The sequence below is a fragment of the Danio rerio genome, chromosome 4 (assembly GCF_049306965.1).
Source record: "Danio rerio strain Tuebingen ecotype United States chromosome 4, GRCz12tu, whole genome shotgun sequence".
Taxonomy (NCBI): domain Eukaryota; kingdom Metazoa; phylum Chordata; class Actinopteri; order Cypriniformes; family Danionidae; genus Danio; species Danio rerio.
Window position 1 is genome coordinate 53,238,314 of NC_133179.1, and position 26,407 is coordinate 53,264,720.

At 35.5% G+C, this 26,407-nt stretch overlaps 1 protein-coding gene and 2 long non-coding RNA genes across 6 annotated transcripts in view; 2 read left to right on the plus strand and 1 right to left on the minus strand.

Annotated features, from left to right (window-relative positions):
* LOC141381951 (uncharacterized) lies at nt 1–20,870 on the minus strand. The gene is made up of 2 exons (XR_012402862.1): nt 20,102–20,870; nt 1–672 (listed from the first exon to the last, which is right to left on the minus strand). It is a non-coding gene; the product is annotated as an uncharacterized lncRNA (long non-coding RNA).
* LOC141381964 (uncharacterized) overlaps nt 1–26,407 on the plus strand; it is a 1,176,553-nt gene that overhangs the window by 1,031,301 nt on the left and 118,845 nt on the right. The window lies entirely within an intron of this gene.
* The window catches only part of LOC110439575 (NLR family CARD domain-containing protein 3), a 25,928-nt gene continuing 20,343 nt past the window's right edge, over nt 20,823–26,407 (plus strand). The window contains exons 1-5 of one of the 4 annotated variants that reach the window (XM_073948219.1): nt 20,823–20,853; nt 21,209–21,470; nt 21,510–21,987; nt 24,283–24,387; nt 24,900–24,996. In XM_073948219.1, coding sequence (XP_073804320.1) covers nt 24,338–24,387; nt 24,900–24,996 — 147 coding nt within the window. In that variant the 5' untranslated portion in view covers nt 20,823–20,853; nt 21,209–21,470; nt 21,510–21,987; nt 24,283–24,337. Of the gene's footprint in view, nt 20,854–21,208; nt 21,471–21,509; nt 21,988–24,282; nt 24,388–24,899; nt 24,997–26,407 lie in introns of those variants that run through there. The other 3 variants (XM_073948218.1, XM_068220253.2, XM_073948220.1) reach the window with 3 other exon arrangements.

Below are 26,407 nucleotides of genomic sequence, written 5' to 3' on the forward strand. Positions count from 1 at the left end.
TTTTATTATTGTAACTCCCTGAAAAAAGTCTTTTGGACACTGAACACATAACTGGTATTATCTTGTATTTTAAAATTATAGTCTTGGAAACATGCATTTTCTTCAACACTATTTAAGAAATTATAAGCATTATAACATGTGCTTACACAAGTTATTTGTGTTTTTACTATAGTAAACTATAGTCACCCTTAGTGTACATGTTTTGAAGTACTTGTAAATATTCCTATGGTCTTAATGTAAATGCTGCAATGGACTTTGTATTTAAAATCTTTATTGCACAGTATTTCAGCCATGGTTGTAGTACAACTTGCTGGTTTTGTTTTAAACGTGGTAAAACATGGTTATGTGTGATAAAAGTATGTTAATCTATTTGTATGTTTGTGAAAAATATTAATAAATCTTCAACTGTTATTGAGAGTGGTGTGTCATGTTTATTATAAATAAGCAGCTGCTGCAGCTAGTGGTCCATAAGTATGAGCAAAACGCCTGAGAACAGCGCCTCCGCGGAGCGGACGGCATTTCCGGTTGCGTCGTCCTAACATCGGCCGGACAGCGTTTCCGATCCTTTGCCGACGTCGCGGCGACATTTTGCCAATTAGCAAACGCTCCCTGAGCGACATCGCACCGATGGAGTTTTGAAAATCGGCACGACGTCGGCCCAACGTATGTGTGCTGTCTGGGTAATGTTGTCTGGGTTCTTGTTCATCAGGTAGCTAAATGGTCCTTGGAATTGTAGAAAGTAGAGAATTGTTTGTCTAAACGTTGTCTGGTCGTCAATACCACTGCATTCTCATCAAAGCACATGATTACTCCATATCACACTGTATTGTTTGGTTATAATTTTATTTTCAAAATGCAACTTTATATATAAACAACACAACAAAATCCATATGCTATATGAAAACGTATAGGCTACAATTAACCGTTACACTATTAAACTATTAGTGTTTGTAATTTTTCTAATTAAATTAATCAAAATTAATTTGCAATTGGGCTTTTGCATATGTGAAATTATTTGTTGAGTGTATCAATTCTGCATATTATCTAGTAAGTTTATAACTCACTTTCTGATACATTAACTTGGCGTTTATATTTAGCCTAATCAAATAAAAAATATATATTTATGAACAGGACATTTAATAATCTGAGCGTTGACTTCAAATGTTTTATTTGGACATGTATCTTTCATCCACTCTGGACGCATTAAGAACAACAGGGGCGAAAGCTGATCCAAGTCTGCAGACGCCCCATATAGGGAATATTCACTCGGGAACGCCCTTGGCCGCTCATGCACGCGACCATGACCGTGCAGACACTGAAATCAAGCGATCCGCGTCGAGCGATGCTGTAAAGCCTGTTTTAAATGCGGGATTCAGCAGACATGGTGATAAGATCATAGGAAATATATTGGAGAACTTTGATTTACTGAACAGCGACTCCAGATCACAGATTTCATCTTAACTGCGTCACATCAGGGGTTTAGCAATACACCCGCACAAACACTCTGAACACAGCAGACAGGGACATGCGGGGGCCCAAAGGACATGCGGGGGTTCACATTCAATCACACGACATGCAGGAGGATACATGCGGGACTTTACATGAAGCAGTGTAAACGCTGGACGCGAGGCAGACTGTAAACACAACACACACCGCTTTTTCTTCTGACTGTGTGTTGAGTCAGAGAGCAGAGGAAAGCTGCACACCGCCACCTGCTGTACTGGAGAGAGTAACATCAGTCCTACTCCAACAACAGAGATATTATGAAGCATATAACTGACAAGCACACAGGATTATATGATAACATAACACATGTAACAGTCATACAAAACTGAGAGATGCAGAACACACAGTAAACAAGAGGGCTCATGCTGAAAGGCAGAGTAATGCCCTGTCTTTGACAGCTTGCGACTTCACCAGACGTTCTGAGTACATTTACATAAGACACCAATACTCCGATTTTAATATGATTAAGATTATACTCTTATGAAAATTCTACCGTGTAGCCTTAAAAGGAACCTTACCTTACAGGAACACCAAGTCACGAAATGAGGAGGATTTTCTTTCTGTTCGCCATGCGGTATCAACTTACAACAGATGTCGAAAGTTAAAAATGAAACACCCGAAATTGCATGAAACTCTGGATAACCTGTGATGCAACTAATTGTTTTATACTGGAACTTGCCTTCAAAAAGTGCTTCCTTGGTCTTATCCACATTTATTGCATGTTGAACACACGTCCACCAATACAGGAAGTAAAAAAAAACTGAACTGCGTTAATTGCGTTAATTTTTTTTTACGCGTTAATTATTTAAAATTAATCGCATGCGTTAATGCGTTAATTTTGACAGCGCTAATATATATATTTTATATTACATATATATATATATATATATATATATATATATATATATATATATGTGTACAGTTGAAGTCAGATAAAGTATATGTTAACATTACATTGAAATTATATTTTCCAAGCAACTAAACAGAGAATTATGGGATCAGGAAAATATCAATCTGTAAACATTAATTAGACTTCAAATGAGGGAAATAAACATGCTTTGTAAATGTGACAGAAAAAGTCTGCAGGTTTACAGTATTCAACATACTCTGTAGTAATTCTGTGAATTAAACTGCACAACCCAAAAGAAACAAGGATAATCAAAAAATAAAATATGTCTCTCTATTGAACAAAAATTTTTATTTGATTTGATATTTTTTCCATTTATGATGAACGAGCTTTGTTATGTGACAGATGTGAAAATTTCACTTGTGGGACTTTAAATAAATTAAATATAATAGTTTGAAAATATTGACAGAGACATTTAAAAAAATATTTAAAGCATTTTAAAAATACTTGCTTACGCAAAAAAATGGATAAACAGTTTTGCTATTTTGCTGAAAACAATTTTTTTTTCATGGCAAGGTTGATATTTGCATGAAACTGCTTATATATATACATTATAATACATTTACCTCCCCTCTTCCTCCTTACCCTAGTTCTTAAAGCAACTTAAGCAATGTCAGTGCATTTGCATAAGTTTTACTTGTGCGCAATGTGTGTTTTTGTTGTTGAGTCGTTTAATGCCAGGCTTAAGTGACTTTGCACAAAAGCAGCAGCTTAATGTCATATCAGTGCTCTAATGATTGGCAAGGGATATTAATAGTGTTTCTGTAAGTGAAACGTAAGGACAGCATCACAGTTCAAACTCATATTTGGTAGTAATCGAAAATGTTTTGTGCACATTTCATGTTTCAAACATGTTGTATAAAATTATGTGCAATGACTTGCAATGATAGCAATTAAATATTTGGGAAAACACTGACACAAAAATTCCTTACACCAGTGGTGTAAAACCCAATTGCTGGAGGATCACAACTCTGCACCTTTTAGCTTCAAACACCTCCAACTCACACTTGCTTAATAGTCTCTATTAGTCTTTAACACCTTGATTAGTTGAATCAGCTGTGTTGGCTTAGACTTCGAACCAAAAACTATGTTTTCAAACTAAGTTTGAAACCTATACCTTACACTTATACAACTTAAAGATTACTTGACCTAGCAGGAAATATGTTAAATGTCTTCTTTTTTGTTTTTTACACATTTTTTTTTTAGACATATTGCTGACTTGTTGTTTTGTACTACAGCGTTGTTGCAGCTGTGACAGAGTCCACTAGTATGTAAGTAAAAAATCTGTTTCCATCACATAAAACAACAACTTCACATTGTAACCGGACAAATAAAAACATTGCAACTGGTCTTCACTTGTTTTTGCCATTAAAAGTCAGTGTATGATGATTTACATTTATAGCTTGAAAACTCAAAGTGCTTACATTTATCTTAAGGTCATTCCAAAAATTTGCATGCATGTGTAACAAAATCTGGCTTAGACAGGAATTTTCAAAGACATTTGGCACCATGAAGATGCCAGTAAATATATTACACGTGAAAATTATACATGTAAAATTAAAGCTAAATGCAAAATTTGACTGTGTTATGTATTGTTGTTTTTGTTGTCTTTAAAGATTATGTGACTGTGTGATGTGTCCAAAGTATCAAATATAATGTAATCTACTTAAAGGATCAATACTTGGTCAATGAGGATTTCTCTCATGTTAAGTCATCAAAAGGTCTTCAACTCCAATAAAGGTAATACTCGTTTTTGTTAAACTTTTCTATATGACACTGTCTTATTTTTATAATCAGAGTGCTATTAACTAAACCTTCAGATAAATTAGGTTTTCTTTTTATTTATTTACTTTTTTATCTTCAGTTTTGTTCATTATAATATAATACTTAACAGTTTCTTAGATATGGTTATCTATCATTTAACATGATTGGCAGATCACACACCTGTTCACTGATGGACCTGGGGATGTACGATCCTTTGTTCTCTGGTGAAATCCCTCTGTGGGGCTGGATTTTCACGTAAATTCACTAGTGGTTGCTTCGTTATTGAAGTGACATATCTGAGGCTGCTAATTAAGGGAAGTCGTGTAATTCAAGCTGGAGGCAGCCAAAGACTTATCGTGTTGACTGGTTTTACGGGCAACTTTACTAGATTCTCGATGGAAAGAAAGAAGGCTAAAAGAAGATTGGGAGTTTAAGGGTGGTCTCTTCCCATCTTAAGCCTAGTTCACACAACAGGATTTTAAACATCGGCATATCGCTGTGCCGTTCACACTACATGACTTGATTTTGTGTCCTTTAATCGCTGTGGTGTTCACACTACGCAACACTACATGAATGATCCACAAGAGGGGGGTCACACACTACATGATCTGACAACAACTTGTTACCCAACAGCTCATTCAAGCTACCAAACCACAGCCAATAAAATTTTGAGGGAGGAGTCCTCAGACAAACCTGAGCATTATTGGCTCCTTGTGTGCTGATTACATCACTGACAGCGTTTCAAGCTTACAAGGACACATTTAAAAACATCTCAGCTGATCCATTAGTGAATTATCACTCATCTGCAAGTTTTTTTTATTTTTGTAATTTTATAACTCTTTGAAATAAAACTAACATATCTATAACAGCATGACGTTTTCTAAATATCAGTATATTTCTTTCTTTCTTTTCTAAAAATGAAAAAAGTTTTTATTATTGTTTTTTTAATTATTAATTTACAATCAACAGGACCAAGAATATACATTGTGGGAGACAGCTACATTCACCGTGGGGAAAAAATAGCGAGAGAGATGACTGGGAGAAACCTGGGACTAAATGCCCTCATCCAGTGGTTTGGTAGGGGAGGGATGATTTGGAGAAACGTCCTCCCCTACTTTGAACAGTGCCTCCAAGGAAGAGCTGTGCCAGACATCCTCTTGGTTCACTGTGGCGGAAACGATCTTGGAAAAACCAAGAGTATCCATCTTGCCGCAAGAATAAAGCAGGACTTGCAAGACCTCCACAGGAAGTATCCAGAGATGAAATAATATTCTCTACAATAACTCAGAGAAACCTGTGGAGGTCTGCACAACCCCAAAAGATTGAGAAAGCACGGCGCTTCATTAACAGTGTCATGGCTTCCGTTATCTTATGTATTGATGGAGCCATTGTTCATCATCGTCAGATAAAGCTTAGACATCCTGGACATTTTTTGCCTGATCTAGTTCATCTGACCCCTTTGGGAAATGATATTTTTTTAAACAATATTGCCCAGTGTTTGAAAGACCAAATCAGGTAGGGTTTGAAGTGTTCTGCTGGATTTAAACTTTGTGACGTTTGATGAACAACATATTTTATTTATTTATTTATTTTTTTCCAAGGGAAGCCATCACACTGACATCTGTCACAGCTGTTCCTTTTCAATACTTTTCTTTGTTCTTCCAATTTCCCCATGGTGAATGTAGCTAAGATTTTGTAAATTAATTTTTACTTGCATGCAAGTGTCTGTGCTTTTTTGTTATAATTTATTAATAAAAGAACATTACACACACACACACACACACATATATATATATATATATATATATATATATATATATATATATATATATATATATATTGTATGATAAATAATTCCATAGTAAGTTACTAACTTAGCATGATGACCCAAGACATACCTCAACTTAAACAAAAACATGATTAATGCATTGCACTACAGAAATAATTATTTGTCCAACATGTATCTTTCTAATGTTACTTCACACAAATGTATTCAATTGAACTTTTAGCTGTCAATACATTGTGTGGCATTTCAGAACTGTAACCTTTTTAATTAGTGATTCAATTATAGACAGGATTTTTAAAATTAATGGACAGAACTGCATGAAGTGTGGATGAGTGCTAAACGTGCTGACTCCATGTTGTCACTATGTAGCACTGGGTGTACATCTGAGGTAGGTTCTGTATAGGAAATACAAAGGAAAGCATTAATGAAAAACATTTTATAGCAGAGCTCATGTACCAAAACTTGAAAGTGCCACAAAGTGCACTGTTGCAATAAGTTAAACTAATTTCTAATATGTACTGGTAGTGGGGTTATAAATTAAGATAATAAACAATCTTAAATGTGATCTGTGTTAAATAAAAAAGCACAGTTAACATAAAATATTAATAATTTTATAATTAAAATAACATAATTTTTTTAATTTTAAAATTAATTAATTAAAAAGTTAAACTTTTTTTAATGAAAAGAGTGACAGGTTTGAATATATTATTTTTTTCCTAACACTGTCTACATAGTAGATATGTGGCTTTGGTCTACTGCAAATTTTTCATACAAACTGTTTTATATGCTCCTTTATTACCTTAAGAAAGGGCAATATAAGTGTCTTTATTAATTTACTCACCTTTATTTTTGTTTCGTCTCTCTTCGTTATCCCCAATGAGCCTATAAGGTAGGAATGACAAAAAATATATTTCACATACCCGATCCAAACAGAATTTTAACAAAGTGGCCCATCTTAGTAGAAAGCCCACTCACCACGTCAAGGTGCAGGACATTAAGTGGGACACAAGACAAGACAAACAAGACGAACTCAGACGAGACAAAAAATATTTCTACATGTAAAATGTAACTATATAAAACAATATTAACAAAACAACGTTTATAGAAACATAAATATGAACATTTTCAACCTGAAATAAAAAAAAATACTATTTTTGGGGTATTTTTAATATTTTTATTCTAGAACAATAATATAATTGGAACTGAAAGTGTAAACTGCATTTAAAACAAAATAGTCATAAGAACAATTTTCACACTACACTAACAACCATAAATGAGAGAACATATTTTAACAGTAAACCTATTTCATCTGAATTTCTGAAGAGCTATTTACTGACAAGTGCTTTCTGTGACTGAACAGATTTTAAAAAACAATAATATAGAAAAATTAAGGTGGATCTGTGCAGTAGAGGCATCTTCTGTAAATGATTCAGTCCTGTTTATGCGGACTGTAAATCAACAGCAGCAGCAGCAATAGCAGCAGCAGGTCTTCAGTAGGATCAGAGGAGACAGAGGAGGCATGAATGATTAGCAGCAAAGAGAACAATAGAAGACTACAAATTAACTAATTATTCACCATAAAAATGAATCAATTTAGTCAGTTGTCTGCGAACCATTTTGCCATCTTTTGCTATTTCAGCTCCCCTTCTTGAAAAGTGGTTAAATTTGACTTTGCTATACCAAATGGATGCCATTTTAACCAATAAATGAATATGATTCATTTCAACGTTTGTAGCAAACATGTGGCTGTGGAGTTGTCGAAAAAGATCTCTCTCTGCACAATTTGCTAACACCTCGTTGGAAATAGCAAGTGTGATTCTACGTCCACGGGGAAGCTGACCTCCACTTGTTGTGATCTTTCTCTGAATGCATTTCTCTGTGGTCAGACACCATGCCTGGTGATGGTTTCTGCAGACCACCTTTGTTTTTTAGATGGATGAATTCATGTGCAGCACTATCAGTTGTTAATGCCTGTGAGCATGGCAAGCAGGATATTTTCTCTTTCATCTTCTTCACCACAAATCCTGTGATATAATGAATTGCTGCCTCTTTGCATTCAGAAAGACTGCATACATGAGGGAGGTCAGGAACAGCATTATTCTCGGGCACGTCCACTTCCACCAACTGTACTTCCAATCTTCGGGCAACATTTACAGATGCAGGTGTTGAGTTGAGCATGTAAGTGTTGTCTAGAAGCAAACAGTTCCCTGTGCCTGTTTTCACTTGGTGCCTTACAAGTAGGCGTTTGTATGCTCCTCTAAACTGCCTGGCATTAGGATTATCATTGTGACCACCTCTTCCTCTTATGGCAGCAAAGAAAAGCTCCAAGTGGTCCTGACTTAATTTGTAGGTAAGAAGATATCTGCATGGTGCATTGGGCCTTTCAACAGGATCATGATAGATGTTAAGTGCACTTCTGCTATTAGCAATGAAGCCTTATATGGCAGTCTTCTTTTTGGTGGTGTGAAGTGGCACCATCTTGTTGTACTGCTGGACCTTCAACCCACGAAGCATGGATTCTGCCTGCTTTAAAATGGTCTCAACCCGATCTTTAGTTGTTGTTTTGATTGGGGCTTTGAAACCTTTTCCAATAGGATTTCTGCTGTTCAGTACATCAAAAGCTGCATCTACAGTGCGCAAAAACTGCACAGTTGCAGCACCTTTGAATTCCTCCATTTTCAAGCCTTGCTCACAGAACTCTATAGCATCTGCCACACTGCTGCTGAAGAGCTGTGCTGTCAGATGGATTTTAATTTTTTGTTTTCGCCATTGTAAATGAGCCATCTTCAGCTTGTTTCCCAGTCGCAGACCTTGTTTTTCTAGGAGTTCATTGAGGGCTTTAATGTACTTCTATTTAATCTTATTTACATCTTCTGTCTCAAATTCAAGGGAAGATGCAAAGGCATTGCGAAGTAGCTTTAGCATGTGGCATGCATCCAGGATCACGTGTACTTTCTGAGTAGGGTCCTCAGGATGCATGAAGTAAGGCTTCATGTTGTTGATATTTAGGTCAGCGCCAAGTTCCCTTATCATAGCCAAGTTGGTCGTGGGGGCATCACATGTAAGAGAGATAACTTTGACACCAACCTCATAAAGTCTGCTAATGCTCTCCCTAATGACATTGGCCTTCTCTGATCCATCCATACCTGTGATGAGAAAGTATGCTATGGGAATTTTCCATGACTCATTTACAGCCACAACCATGCGGACCAAAGCCTGGGTAGCCAACGTGTTGTCAATTTCTCCAGTACCAATGTCCACGTAGCCATGAAACTGGTCCCCTGCAAATTCAGTCATCTTGTGAATATACATTTCATCCATCATTAGGGCACATACTGTTTCTTTTCCTCTCTCTTTATTTTCCTCTACATGACATTTCAGCGCTGTGAAAGATGCCACAGTAAATCCAGGATCAGCTGATACGCTGCTGTACCAATTTCGAATGGTGTGACTGTGTGGCAGCGCTTTCTGAAAATTGTCACGCACGTAGTCATATGCCTTTGGGGAATAAAAATGCAAGGTTGTGGCAAACTGCTTCAACTCCTCTGAGTACTTTGCTGTTTTTTTCCCCTGCTGTATTTTCAACAAGATGTGCTTTGGCACTTTATCAATAGACTCAAGCAAAGAAGCACATTCATTGGATATCAACAGCTTCTTCTTTAGTTCTGTGACGACATCCTTTAAGGTGGAGATTTTGTTTTTTAAACGCCTAGACTTTTGGGATTCAATTTTAAGCTTTTTCATGTATTTTTGTAGAATTTGGTTAGTGGCCTGATTTTTCCATTTTAAAGATCTCGGAGACGCAAAGTTGTAGCTGTGATCCTCTTTAATAAAATTAGGAGTTTCATGTGTGGAGCTTAAAGTTGCATAACTATGATCCTCATTGATATCCACCGTTACAGCAGTGTCAACTTGACATAGGTCATTACTAACTGAGAAGTTGCCAATAGCATGTTCAGTCAAGGTGGCATTGCTGTAATCAGCAGCTGAGTGCACGCTAAGAGACTTGTCAACTGGAGAATCCTTTTTACTGTGTCCTGCATCTTTGCTGAACAACAGAGAGGAGCCACTTACCACAGAATTCTTATTCGCAAAAGTCTTGTGTCTTACCCCTACACAAGAGGATTTCACCAGATGACAAGGAAATGAGAATATAGTTGGAACTGCTGTACTTTTAAGACGCTGATTGCCCTAAAGAAAAAACTAAATGAAAAACAAAGATGAGGAAAGAAAAAAAATCGACGTCTTTCAATAAACACAAATCTAGATGAGTCTGAAGTTTTCTTTTCTATTCTACTATTTTGAGTATGTTAGCCTGCATTATTAAAGTATATGAATAATTAAATTAATATACTTTAATAAATTGACAACAAGGATGCTGACAAAATGCTTTCCATTATCCAGTAAGAATAATGATTAAAATTCAGATTAAGATTAAAGCAGATTAAAATGTAACATTAATTGAATTTAAAATAAAGTGCATATTCCAGTACTAAGCTGTGTATTAAACATATTCATATATCTGACAAGCACTCTAGTTTTCTCTACAATCCCTGTGACAGTTTTTTCAATACATTTAACAAGTTTCCAAAACTCTTAACACAATTAGCACAACATCCGTCTTTGTAGGCTAAAAAACTATTCTTTTTGCTTTGATACAAAATGCATCCAGTTAACCCTAATTTCAAATGCTTGAACTTCTTTTACAAACAAGCTCAACCAAGACCAAAGCAATGTAATGTTACAGTCAAATTTACAAATACTTTCACACTGTATGTCAGAACAGATAACATGTTCTAAACATAACTTCTATAGGCTAAAGTCAAAGTGAATAGCTGTTCATGTTGTGTATTGAAACACAAATATATTGACTCCATCGTCCATGAGAAACAGGTTTTTGCAGTTATGCAAATACCTAAATCACAGCATATCTCCATCAAGGAACCACACTCATGATCATAAATATGTTCTTTGGGCTGAACTTGAGTGGAAAAGGAACAACAAAAGAATTCTTCCCATGCCTTGCCAGAGAACATATCAGGTGTGATGTGGATGAGAACATGTGACCAAATACAGAAGATTACATTTTTATTATTATTGTTATTGTGGTGCTTTTTCTGTTTGTACATCTTGTATGTCTTTTTGCAAATAAAGTTTGTACTGCAGCAATTCTGTGTCTTTTAAGTTTTATTTATTTTTACATAAACTGTACATTTTATAAAGCTACTCTGATATGGTCATTTATTTTTTGTTTTGAATTTCAGAAGCAAAAGAAAATACACGCATTTACTAAACCCAGCAAAACAAAAATGTAAAGAGGGTTCAAACATAGGGGGCAGACCTGACACAAAACAATGCAGTTTCCATAATTTCAGCAGATGATAGTTTTTATTTATTTATTTATATATTTTATTTTATTTTTTGTCAATGTGTTATGAATGATTCAATTTTCCTGTTGGACGAGAACATGTTTTAGTGTTTTGAGTAATTATTTAATTTTAAAACAGGTTTGCAGTGTTGTGTTAGTTTATTATTGTATTTTGAACATTAGTTTTGTGGTTTAGTTTATGATGTGTGATTTTGAGCATGAAATAAACTGTTTAGTCAGTTGTGTGTTTTAGGTATTTTGCTGCGTTAAGAGTTTAGGAAACTTGGTTAATGTACTGAAAAACTGTCATATCCATTGTAAAAACTGTAACTGCTTACTTGAGATAATCTTTGGACATTTAAATATGCTGTTTATTTTGTTAATTAAGCTAAATTGGCAGCTTAATTAACAATCAGCAAGATTTAAAATCTACAGCTCAATTATTCTGCAGATTTTTTTTTTTTACCTTCAAATCCTTGGTGAAAGCATGCTCTTCAAAATAAGCACTGCAAAGACGGGATGAAGTTGTTGGTTTCCAGCCGTTGCGTCTCAAGTTCACCACCCATTGTTTCAATCTTGCTGCATCATGCCCACCTAAAGGAAAACTACAAAACATATGCAGCTACAATCACAGTTTCATTTAGCTGCCTTTGACAATTTTATATTCATGTTTTGTTTTGTTTTTTAACATTGTTTTATAAACTTAAAGGAATCAATAAAGATTGTATGGAAATATAGTTCTCAGAAGCAGAGGTGAATAAAAATATATAAATATCATGTGATTTAAACAATTTCTTAATTACTTATAATTGGGAATTTACAGCTATTTGGATGTGTATTTTATGAAGGCTAAAACAAATACATTTTACTAAATAAATAAACGGATAACTAACGTCTCCATAAGTTAAGATAAGCTTTTAACAGTACATGGTAGTTAATGAGTTTTAACGTTAAATACATTTGAAATAGTATACACTATATACAGTTCTACCTGTTATATACGTTTTAATATGTTATTTCAAAGCAATAACATTTTTTAAATAGACAATTCGGTAGATAAAATTAACATGCCACTATTGTTAAATATCAGGAATGGTTCTGCCATTTTAAATCAAGTTCAACTAACGTTACCGTTACAGTAGACTGCTGTATACAGTGCTCTAACTAATCAGAGCAGGATAACTTCAGATTTATCTCCCAAATTATAATTGTAAACCCATAAAAATATTTAGTAGCTTGCACATACAGAGGCCCGTCATGTCTAATGCTAGGCGTTATCTTAGCTAACGTTAATAATACATACAGGTATTAGCCTACCTTAACTTAGCTCACATTTAACCTTACCGAAAAAAAACTCAGTGATCCATCAGATCCTGAGAGCCGGTTAGAACAGTTTACTGCTGAATAACTCATATTTTCGCAGTGAAATAACTCAGTAATCAATGATTATTAGTTCGCTATATCTTCAATCCTGCTTCAATCTCCCCCTAAAACGCGCCGACGATCCGCTCAGAGAAGCTGTCAATCACAAATGTCAATCATGACGACACGCCCCGTTTTTTTAGCATCAAATTACTGGTTAAAAACATACTGACTGCAAAAATGAAGATTTGCACCTATAGCAGCATGATAACAACTGCCTTAAATGACCAAGACCATCTTTCAGGACAGTTTAATTTCAATTGAATTTTTTTTTTGTTTTGAACTCAAGTCTCCTTCATTAACACAGAGGAGGCGAGCTTTATTACTTGTACTGCAGCCAGCCCCCAGGGGGCGATCTAATGGCCGAGACCTTCACTCAAAGGCAGGCTTGCGGCACACTTGGTTTAGAAGGATGAAAGGCTGGTATCAGAAATGATTACTGTAAGGTTGATATCAGAAATGATTACTGTAAGAAATGATCAAATATTCAGGCTCTAACAGGAACAGACACCTGATAAACATCAAAGAACTCTCACCCACCACCCTCAGTGTGGGAACGAAACCTCTCACGGACACTTTTCTTCTGACATGCATTTCTTCTTTTCATCTCTATCTTAAGATATTCAAATGTCAACACATTGAAGGTTCCGGTGAGTCTGGCAAAGAAGGTCTCACTCCTTTAAACGTTAAAATACTCGCCTTAGGACCATTAATAAAACTGTAAATCAAGCATCACAGCCCAAACCCCCTTCTACCCAAAACAAAGGAACAACCAAATTCTAATATCACGAGAACCCCAGCCAAGACCACTTCCCACTAAAACAAAAGAACCTGAAACTTCTATATCAATAGAGTGATGTTGAAATGGTAAATATCAAAGGAACACCCTGAGGTGCAAAAATGGGTATTTAAGAGAAGGTGGCAGAGAAGTCAGGGAATCTGTATGCAGATATCCCGCACAACTTCTGTGTGTAGTTTTCATCTCCAGGTAAACATTTCTAAAACCTCTTTTCATTATGTTTACAGATTTGATTTGATTAATTTGATGATATTTTTATTGTTTTAGATTATATTATATTTTGTCTGTTGTTTGAATTGGATTTGAATGATTACCTTTGTTTACCTGTTTAATAAATTGTTATGTTTGAACATATTTTGCTCACTCTGTAATTATTAATTCAAGTAGATTACGCTGTATCCTTGTTTCCGCACGTCTTGCGTCAGGTCAGTAGACGGACTAAAATCCAATTAAGATGGAGCATTGGGCACACTAATTGTGTTTTAGGGATCCGGCTGACTCTTGATATTGATTCATGTGTACTTAGGTGGAAAGGGCGATTACTTCCGTCTAGGTCAACAAGGTGTTGCACGACTAACCTAGATTGGGTACCCGACCTTTGTTTGAAGGTAATATTACTCTAAATTAAGTTCATATGGGAAACCATGGGCTTGGTGAAAACCAAAGTTATTATAGAGTCCAGTAGTCGGGTACATTTATATTAATGCCCTAACCTCTAATTAGAAATGATGATTATTTTAACTCAAAGGTGTACACCTAAGCGGGACTAACTAAAGTATTTTAGAACGAGCGCGCTGGTAGCGGCCATCTAAAGCAGTGGTTCCCAACCTGGGGTCCGCGCCCCCCTAAGGGGGGCGCCAGAGTTCACAAGGGGGGCGCGGGAGAGGATTAGTGTTGAGGTAGAAAAAGGCATAAAAATGCTCCACTATTATATAGGGCTGTACAATTAATCGAAAATCCGATTTCAAACGATTATAAAAAAAAAGCATTAATCGAGATAAATGATTATTGCATCATATACCGCCACCTTTCCAGTTGTACACTGTTGGTCTTAAAAGCGCGCACGAGCGCGTGCTTATGTGTGTGTGCAGCACGCACATGCAGCCAGAAGCATGCGGCCGGTCAGCATTCGCTCCCATTCGCACACTGAGACGAGCAGAGGAGCGCAGACATCTAAAGTCATTAACGTGAGCGCTTTAATGGTCAAATAGGTGTCAAAACGCGATGTTTAGTGATTATTTATATTCACCATCATTTCTGTAATAAACAAACGAGTTGAGGATCAAAAGACATGTGAAAGAGAAACTAAAGAGACAGCGAGAAATATTCCTGCTGCCGCCTGTTTTTATGATTATTAATCAAACAACGAGAAAATCCCTCACTAGTCTTGACTGAAGGACTGCTGTGTTTTTCTTAAAGTGAAGATGATTAAAGCACAGTTTGTTTATTTTTTTTTTATTCTATTGTATTTATTTCTCTTTCCTTTGCAGGGTGGAAAATAACTGTATGTAAACACTTGAAGTCAGAATTATTAGCCCTCCTGAATATTAGCAACCCTTTTCCTCCCAATTTCTGTTTCATGGAAAAAAAGTTTTTTTTTTACTTATTTCTGAACATAATAGTTTTAATATCTCATTTCTAATTACTGATTTCTTTTATCTTTGCTATGATGACAGGTCAAAATACAAGCATTCAGATTAAAGTGCAATTCAAAGGCTTAATTAGGGTAATAAGACAAGTCATTGTATAATAGTAGTTTCTTCTGCAGACAATCAAAAATATTTATTGCTTAAGGGGGCTAATAATATTGACCTTAAATTGGTTTCAAAATATTTAAACCTGCTTTTATTCTAGCTAAAATAAAATAAATAAGCCTAGAAGAAAAAATATTATTAAGAAATACTGTTAAAATTCCTTGCTCTGTTAAACATAATTTGGAAAATATTTATAAAAAATAAAAATAAAAAAATTCTCAGGAGCGCTAATAATATTGACTTTAACTGATAATCGTTTTGAATAATCGTGATTACAATTATGACCAAAATAATCGTGATTATGATTTTTCACAAAATCGAGCAGCCCTACTATTATATATGTATTTTTAAGTACAAAAAAAAAAAAAAAAAAATATATATATATATATATATATATATATATATATATATATATATATATATATATATATATATATATATCAAAAAACATGGTTAAAATTACAACATAATGGTAAAAATAATTAAAATGAATAACTTTAAATAATTATTTAAATTTAGCTCACTCACGCAATGTGCTTGTCAACGTGTAAAGGCAAAATCAAAACAAAATCGGCAGAGAAATCGTAAATGCAGTGATTCTTTAGAGGCGAAGAAAAAGATTAGACAGTATGACAAAGCCTATCTAAATTTTGGTTTTATTGATGGCCAAGACAAGTTAAAACTGATTAATTTAAATTTTCTATACATATTATATATTAATATTACACAAACACACACATACAGTATATATATATATATATATATATATATATATATATATATATATATATATATATATATATATAGTACATGGGTGTGTGTGCGTGTGTATTTAAATGGTGGGGGGGCTCCAATGTTTGTATATGTTCATGGGGGGGCCCCTACGAAAAAGGTTGGGAACCACTGATCTAAAGTATTAGTCAATTTACCTCTGTTTAATATTCAAGACTGACCGGAGTGTGACCGTGAGGGACGCCTTCGGCCGAGGCGATTTCTCTGAGCGACATGAGCACCCGAATGAACGAATGTAATAGTTAATAGTGAAGACAAGGTTCAAACATTCATCCAAATTCCGTCTAAATTAACAAATTATAAATCATCATTATTATTATTAACTATTATAAATAATATATATAACATGGAGTCAGATAAAATTATGAGATAATACATAAGAGGTGTATTTTACTTTATTGTAATGTCTGCTGTTTATGAAAAGATAGTGACGCGCAAAGACCCTTCTGCCGTGCCATTGGCTGCCGCCGTTGGACCAGTGGGCCGGATCTTACAAGGAGTTCGAGTCTATATTGATGACATCATCATATGGGGATCCACAGCTCAAGAACACAGCGAGAGACTGTGCAGAGTGATGGAGCGCATACAAAAGTATGGACTAAAACTCAACAAAAGTAAGTGTGAGTTTGGCGTGGAGGAAATCCTTTTCCTAGGAGACAAGCTTTCTGCTCGTGGTGTTCAACCGGAGCAGGATAAAATACATGCAATACAGAACATGCCAAGGCCTACTGACAAGAAAGGTGTGCTTCACATCATGGGGATGGTCAATTTCATAGGCAAATTCATTCCCAATCTAACAGCGAAGACATCATGTATACGTGAGCTTCTGCACAGAGACTGTGAGTTTAAATGGACAGCTAAACATGAGAATGAGTGGCAGCAATTTAAGAACACACTGACCTCAGCACCTGTATTGTCATTTTATGACCACACCAAGAGGATTAAACTATCTACAGATGCTTCCAAAGATGACATTGGGGCTGTTTTACTCCAGGCTGAAGGAGAGCACTGGAAAACGGTAGCGTATGCTTCTAGGGCTATAATCAAAACTGAATGCCGATACGCTCAGATTGAAAAAGAGTGTTTGGGGCTGGCGTATGGTTTGGAACGCTTTCATAGCTATGTGTATGGACTGCCATCTTTCACGGCTGAGACTGATCACCGACCACTAGTCTCCATCATCAAAAAGAATCTGAACAAAATGTCTCCACGGATAAAGCGTTTAATGATGAAGATGCAGAGGTATGATTTTGAACTAATATATACTCCAGGAAAAAACCTAGTCCTTGCGGATGCTCTATCCAGGGCAACTGCAGGCAACAGTGTGAGTACAACTGACGAAGACATACAATGTCACGTAAATATGGTGTCAGCTGCACTGCCTGTGTCAGACACAAAGTCGAGCCAGATTGTGGAGGCTACAGCAAAGGATGTGGAGTTGCAGCATGTCATGAGAAACATGGATGAGGGATGGCCAGTTGGTGCATCTCCACAATTTTATCACATCAGAGGAGAGCTCAGTGCTGTGGATGGTCTGCTTTTAAAAAAGGGCAGGATTGTCATTCCGCAGGCTTTGAGAATGGACATGTTGCACAGGATACATGAAGGTCATCTCGGCATCGAAAAATGCAAAAGGAGAGCGAGAGAGACAGTTTTCTGGCCTGGAATTAACAAAGACATTGAAACACTCATAAGTAAATGTGAAACATGTCAGAAACACAGAAGCAAGCAAAGCAAAGAGCCAATGGTGGTAGCCGAGTTTCCGACTGCACCATGGCATAAAGTAGGAATGGACTTGTTTCATCTTAGGGGTAAGGACTATTTAGTGGTAATTGATTACTACTCAAACTACCCCGAGATGGCGCTATTGACAAACTTAACATCGACCTGTGTCATAACACATGCCAAGTCAATCTTCGCCAGGCATGGCATTCCACAAATTGTGGTGAGTGACAATGGTCCATGCTTCAATTGCAAAGAATGGCAGAAGTTTGCAGCACAGTATGACTTCAAGCATATAACATCAAGTCCGCATTATGCACAGTCAAATGGTCAAGCTGAAAAAGGGGTCCACATTCTGAAGCAGCTCTTTAAGAAAGCAGCTGACAGTGACTCTGATCTGTACCTGGCTCTATTGAGCTACTGAGCATCACCTCTTCTGTGCGGTTTCTCACCAGCTGAACTGTTGATGAAGAGAAAACTTTGGACAATATTACCGAGTCATACAAGTGACAAATTGAAGCAAAAGAATCTTGCCAAGATTTAACATAACTGGCAAAAGCAGAAAATGAAGCAAAAGTCCCTTTATGACAGGACCACAAAACATCTGCCACCTTTGATATCTAACAACCAAGTCAGAGTTGTGGATGCTGATGGATGGAGCACAAGAGCAACTGTTCTGCAAGAAAAAGCTCCAAGATCATATACAGTGAAAACTGATGATGGACAAATCCTCAGGCGTAATCGTCGCGGTTTGCTAAAAACACCACAAGAAACTGTTGGAGAGCTAAGTGTGACCTGTGGTGAACCTGAGACAATTCACACAACTATTATTATTGATGGTGACACTGAGTTACACACACCTACTCCTGAGTTGAGAAGGTCCACCAGAGAAGTTAGAAAGCCTTATAGACTGAATTTATAGTGGGTAATGAAAAGATGAGAAATTTAAGTAGTTTACATGTTAAACCTTTTGAACATAAGTTATATTGGGTTGAATTTAGGCTAAACTAACTGAGAAAATGCATGTTCATTGTTTATGCATTATATAGGGTCTGAACTGAATGAGAAATAGATAAAGTTACTGACAAAAGTTGTAAAAATTCATGTTAATGTTTTTTGCCTGAGAAAAATGGGGATGTTGTGATTGTATGTAATGGCGTGTGTGAACACTAAATGGCATCAGAGGTTTGTAAGGGTTTATGCGAGAGGAGAGAGCGTGTTAAAACAAGACGGTATCAGGCAGACTGAACTTGTAAAAATAAAGAAGACACTTGTTCCAACTTGGCATCATTATTATAAGACACGAACATGACATCATGTTCTTCTTTTCTATCGCTCGATGAATAAAATCATGATTTTCCTCAGTTTAGACGCAGAAATGACAGCAGGAGTGGAGACCACGTGCACAGAGATCAGGAGAATGTTCATAAAATGGACATTTCTGTCAGTCAGGTGATCATGATGATTTCAGCACAAGTGTTTTCATTAGAGAATGATATGAGCAAACAGACCTTATACCAAGGGCACTCTAGGCATCTAGACTAGCAGAGCAGAACACAACACTATTATTACTGCAGTGCTGTAATTACAGATTCTCTTCTTCGTCTGAGCGCAACAGGACACATCTGCTAAAAGCCTATTATCTAGTCTTGATACCCTCTGAACATTGACTTACATATCATTTGTTTTTTCTACTGTGGAACTCAATGGTGACCGGTTTACAACATTCTTCAAAACATCTTCTTTTGTGTTCAACAAACTCAAACAGGTTTAGAGCAAGTCAATGGTGAGTAAATGATGTCTAAATCCTCATTTCTGGATAAACTGCCTCTTTAATAACACAACAGATGAAGATCTCCAAGAAAGTTTGTGTGGTGTTCCTGTTATTTCTCCATCATCAATCCTTTTCTGTGTGATGGAGTTCCTTTTAGTCCTCAGTGAAATTATGTATTCCTGAGAAACATCAGCCAGTGCCTGACAGAGCAAATGCAGTGATGTGTTGATGGATATAATGGGGTGTTGTTCTGTTTTATGTGATATTTGATGTGCAGAAATAACACTTTCCTTCATCTCAGCTTTACTCCTGATTTAATTTTCTCCACAGGTTAATCAGGGCAGAGCTTTGAGTTTGTTTAAGACTAATGGTAATTAATTTATTCTCAGGTAAAATGATTTCAGTGTTTAATTAGAGAGAAGCTTGATAATTAACCATGATGCTCATATTCCACTGGGATTTTCCTTTTATTTTTTTTTTTTTTTTGTAATAAATTTTTGGACTAACATGTTAATATACTAATGTTTAAATGTGTCCCAAATACATCCTGATTATTAACAGAAGAGTGAATGTATCTGCAAATAAAGTGCAGGCCATTATAATGAGGCGTGTTTTTGGAGTTTGTGATGTTCATCACATGTGTAAAATTGCTGCTGAACTGGACAGACTGTAGAGGTGAAGAAGTGAGGCTTTGAGGATGGCTTTAAACATCTACACTGCGTCTCCAGACTTCAGGAGGATAAGCATCAGGAAAGAGCGCATCATTGAGTTTAATCAGAGCCTTAGAGCATCAGCATCTGTGTTTCTAAACATTTGACTGCAGAGACTTTGCTGTGTTTCTGCACAGTGTTTCTGAGTATTTCCTACTGTTTTGTTGGATCCTCAGACACCTCAACGTGACGCTGAGACACAATGCTTTCATTTACAGTTTGTTACACATGAGAGTGTTATTAGTGCAGTGACACAACAGGACAACTCCTGAGCCTCTTAAATGTATGTGCTGTTCTAATCAGACCCTCATATATACTAAATATTATACAAGCTGTGCTAGACTTCATAAAGAAAGATTAGAGCATAGTTGTGAAAGCAGTAATTTAATTTTGGAAAATCAAATTGAGGTCTATGAAACTGATTTTACCAAACTGTAAAAATATTATTATAATACTCACTCCTGTACAGCAGGTGGCGGTATTCAGCTTTACGCTGCTCTCTAACTCGCCACACAACCACAAGAAGAAAAGAAGAGCTTATCCAGGTATGTGTTTCTTGTCTTCTCCGTGTCCAGCGTTTATAATAGAGCAGCAGTTTGTTTTACATTCGCACATTCTGACTTTCTTCTTAATAATATAATTTCATGAAAGTATTATTTTCAAACTCTAAATAGCGAAATCATATTAGCAGCCAATGACTATCAATGTACAACATTGTTCACAGTTTAATAAACAGTGTTTTCAAGTCATGCTTGCATGCTAATTCTGATCGTATATTTAAAAGTAACATAATAAACAATATAGAGACTTCTAAATGAACGAATATGCGAATATAAAACCAACTTTACCTCCATCTCATTGTTTCCTCAAAGCTCTGCTAATATTTGCATTGGTGGTGTTTTAGCTGCAGTATGGCAGAGGAGCAAGTAAAGGACTCTCTCTCAGAGAAACACAGGTATTGACTCTGTTTTTACACCATTATTTCAACACTTTCTCTGAAGAACAAAGACCAACAAAAATGCACTTATTTGTGTTGCTATTGCCTGATCACATGATGGCCAAAGCTTCAGTTTACAGCTTCAGGAAACGTGTTTAGATCATTCTAGATTACAGACAGCTCGATCTGGTGTCATATTTACCAGAGCTGAATATGTGTCATGCAGAAGGTTTCAGCTTATAGAGGACAGGAAATGAAAATCAACTAGAAATTCATTTAATAAAAAAGGTGCATGTTAAGCTTACAGTTCAGATTATATTAATTTCTATAGATACAAAGTAATGTTTTGTGTTTTAGATTTACTCATCTGGTTTCTGTGTTGAGTTTTTTTACTTAACAGTTTCCATTACAGGGTTTAAGAGTCAAATGTGTTTTTAAATGAAGCTGAAATTGTGCAGAATAAAAAAAGCAGCACATCAGTCGTCTCTAGCCATGATTCCTGTATAGCAGACCTGATGAGCCAGACCTTCAGCCAACTATTAGTTTGCACTAAATTAAACTACACAAACTCGAATTTGGCTGATAAACTCTTTTAAAGGAGACTGAAGTTTCACCTGCAGTTTATTCCTCTGGTGTGTTTGTGTCTTCAGTGTAAGATCAGGAGCATCTGTTTCTCTGAAGAGTGACTGGTCTAAAGATTATCATCCACCAAACCTCAGTGAGGAAACACCATCATCTGTTAAAAGGTATTTTATGTTTTACATTATTTGTCACACATGGACTGTTTCAGTATTCATCAAGACATTTTTATTTGTTACATAATGCTTTATATGTGAGAAACATGAGAACAGTGTTATATAATTTTCTGACTTGAATTCTTCTAAATGTATTTATCCATGCTCCTGATAAGGACAAATGTCTTTAAAAAAATTTGAAAAAACTCTGGTAGTAAAATGTCCTTCTTGTCATGACGAGTTATGAGTCAAAAAATCAGACAAAAGATTCATCTGCAGCATCCATTAAATAAAACTACAAAAAGACATGACAAAGATCAGAGCGAAAACAAGATAATCCAAGAAACAAGGTGGCAGACAAATGGCAAAAATATAACAATGACAATTTAAGGAACAAATATAATCCACAGAGCAGAGAGACAGAGATACAAACACAATTGTCCTTATTAATCAGTCCAACACTGAAACATGCAGATCTGAACACAAAAATCAGCTTATGACAAGGTTCATGTGGGATTTATGAAGCCTTCGTATGCAGAGTATCCCATCATACAGATGATCTTTATATGTTGAAAAATGTTGCGAATGTAAATGATTGTCATATGTGTACCACACTTTTAAATATTAATGTTTTAGAAGCCTCTCGCCTAGAATTTATGACATGGATGAACATAACCAGTCCAAAAAAAGGAATTTCTCACGAGAGAAAGAGTGATCTCACTGATTGGTAATGTCAAAGTGAAAGTAATGAACACATGAGCTATCTCATCATGCAAATTCAGCCACCTTGTTATTATATGTTTTACATGATGTAATTTATAAATACTTATATTAGAGCTGCACAATGTATCGTTTCAGCATTGATTCACAATATACATATCCACAATAGCCACACCATAGGGTCTGCAATGTTGAGAGTGAATTATAGTTGAGCAGGAGCCACAGAACACACGTGATTTGTAGAATCACTGTAAAGTTTACCATAAGAGAGTGAAAGTATCATCTGCATGTGTTTTAAAGACCTGTGATTTGTGAGGAGTTCAAGAAAGTTTAAAACATTTGTGCATAAGAAATTAAGACACTTGGAGGTGTAATAAAAATTAATTGACTTTAATTGTTTTTATAATGAAGACTGCAGGGTTGTTTTACGTGTGCACTGCAACAAATGCTTTTCTTATTGACATATTTTTTTGTCTTGTTTCTGCTTCAAATGACTTAATTTCAGTTTCAATTAATGCACTTTATTAACACACAAAGATAGTAAAAAAAGAAAAGATAAAAGTAGCCTTTTTTACTTTAGCATTTTATTTTTGACACATTTATTTACTTCAGTCATAAAAAAAGTCTTCAAAAACATTTTTTTTATAAAAAAAAACAAACAAATAAAGTGCCACAAACTATTATTATTATTGCCTCTTAGAAACTTTTTAAGGATTCTAATGTTTAATTTTCATATTTGTTCAATGTTAATGTTTGTGAGATGTCAGTTGAGTTGACATGGTTTCAGTGCTTCAATCAATTGATCAAATCTTTCAAGCGCAGTGTTCACTGTGGTCTGCTCTCACTGGATTCCATCAAGCCATATTTTGTGTCATCACGTTTAAACTACTTTTTCTGCGTGTGAAAGTATCAACTGCATTTTAATGACACAAACATAAAGCTTAAAATTTGCGTTACTTTTGAGCTCATATTATAATATAGAAATAGATTAACCTATAGAATGGGACATAAAATAATCCAGTTGGGCCTATTGATTTTCTCTCATTTAGAATTTCTTTGCGGTCACCCAAGCGCCATCTGGGGGACCGCGGCCCCAAGTTTGAGAACCGCTGGCCCAATGAACTTGATCTTACATCAAAACCCCACGTTAGCCACGTTTCCAACTATTATTAGAGCTATTTAATATAACCTGATATAAATGTAATGAAAAATGACAAATCACACCAAAATCTCAGTGTTTGCTAATCAAACTAAACACAGAAATAAAATAAAACACAAACTATCTTAGTTATTGTTTCCAAAATACAACTTTAATTTCCAGGTCGTAAGAAATAACTATATAGCAAACATTTTCAAGATTAGAGACTCCAGTTATGTTCAATTAATAAACAATTTGAACATTGATACAAGTAAGGCTTTATTAACAACATTGAACACTTAAATAGAACTTTTGATGAATTCCCTATAAGCTCATTTTGCTACAAAGAGACAATCAGGAGCACAGGGGTTGATGGGAAATGAAGCCCATCATAAAAGAGTGCAGCAGGTGGTGACACTTCTTTTCCTCTGGTGTGTTTGTGTATTCAGTGTGAGATCAGAATCATGTGTGTTCAGCTCTGTGTCTTTGAAGAGTGACTGGTCAATGCATAATCCACCTAAGTTCAGTGAGAAAACACCATCATCTGCCCAAAGGTATTTAGTGTTTTAAATTATTAAACACACATGCACTGTTTCTAACATATTATTGTGAATCAATAATTGAGTAGAGTCATTCCTGAATGAATAAGTTGTGTGAAGTAATTAATAATAATGTCATATTGCTGTGTCAGTAACTTCAAAATTCAAATTCTGTCATAATTTATTCATTTGTGGATCAAAAAAGATGTCACAAAAATGTTTATAAGCAAAACTGTTTAGTGAAGGTATCTAAATACTGATGAAGCTCCTGAAAAATAATTAGAGCTATTGTAGCTTAAAGCTTTTGTGTAATAATAAACTGTAAATCAAACTTTTCTTTCTACAGTTAGTCTTTGACATATTTCAGATGCTAAACACAATAATGACTTTAGTGTGAGATTTCTCATCTAAATTTAACACGTGACACAGTGGCCCTACAGAACATTCATTATTGTCAGTGTTTGTAAGATATATCTGTATCTGTTTGCCTCTAAATGTTTTATTACAGTAGTTTTATCTGTTAACAGTGTTGAATATGAGTTTGCAGATTCAGGAGACGAGACTTACCGGAGCCACAACAATTTCAAAGACAATCACAAAGACAATCTCCAATGGATCTTCCAGGTGGGAAAAACTCATTTTGATTCATTAAAGTCACTGAAATAACTCCATGAAACACATACAGAATAAGTGTTCACAAGACTTAAAAACTGGATCTTATAACATGTGTGAAGTTGAAGTTGAGGGGGACCCAACTATATACCTCTGCAAAATTAATCGTCTTAATCGCTTGTGCTGCAAAAAGAAAATACAATGGTTTGTGGTTCTCTCAGTTTGAGGTTTCTCAGCCCCAACAAGTGCTCCATATTCAGCCCAAATAGTGTTTCTTGTATTTGCTATGTTTGATTTGGTTTGTGCTGCATTTGATTTTAAAATAATGGAAATTCAATTAAAGAAAGTGACGTCACCAACAAAATAATGTTTTGTAATTGAAATTATATTTAAATTAATGCTTCTTATTTGGTTTGTGCAAGTGAAAGTTTAATTTGTGCTCAATCAGACTCACTCTTAACGACCATGTCCAACTTGAAATCAGCTGAACACTGAACACACGAGAAGCCCAGCACTTTGCTTATTAAATGAAACTGGTGGTATCAAGTGCCTCAGCAAACAGATGCTAAATAGCTCTGCCATGAATGATGCCATCCATCATTAATCGCTCATAATTCAACGTGTAATATTTTAAAAACTAAAACCACAAAACATCACAAATGGAGTCCAAACAAACAAGACCATTTGTGGGGATTTTTCAGTGAAAGTAGGCTATGTGATATGGGGTTGAATGTCGGAGGCGGGAACTGATTAGCAGGTTAATGAGCTCAAATTGGATAATTCTGCGTTGTGTTCTCTTCATACAGTTTATTATAAAGCACAGAACAATTTTTTCAAAAAGAATTTATTTATTTAAAAGTGGTAGTTTTAGGCTTAATGCAGGTATGTCTGTGAGGCAAATATTCAAAGAGATTCAGCTGTTTTCTGACAAGTGTGAAAGTCATGTTGACCGAAGACTCAAAAAAGAAAAAAAGACTTAGCACCACTAAAATAATCTGACTTATTTAAAAAAAAAAAACATTGTTTTGTTGTAATTATGAAAGTACACAAATGAAAATAGATAATTTGCCATTCAAATCTGAATGCCCTTGGCCCTGTTTTTAGCCAAGCTGTATTTGTTTAGATGTTTATTTGACTATGGTTCCCGCAGCTTTAGCCCCTGTTCAGATGTATTCCAACATTCATCAGGTATTTGTCCTGAAGCTGCTTCTTAGTTTCTTAAACATTTTATGTAAAGGCTTCTGCTGTTGGGTTTTGATGTGATTTTCGACTGTTGTAGCTGTGAAATATCTAAAATCATTCAGCATAGTGATATGAAAGTGAATGTGCTCAAAACCTGCCAGGATCTACTTTACCTGAGTGTTTATCTGAAAATAACCTTTGAATACCCATCAGCTAATCAGAATCAAGTATTATCAAGTGT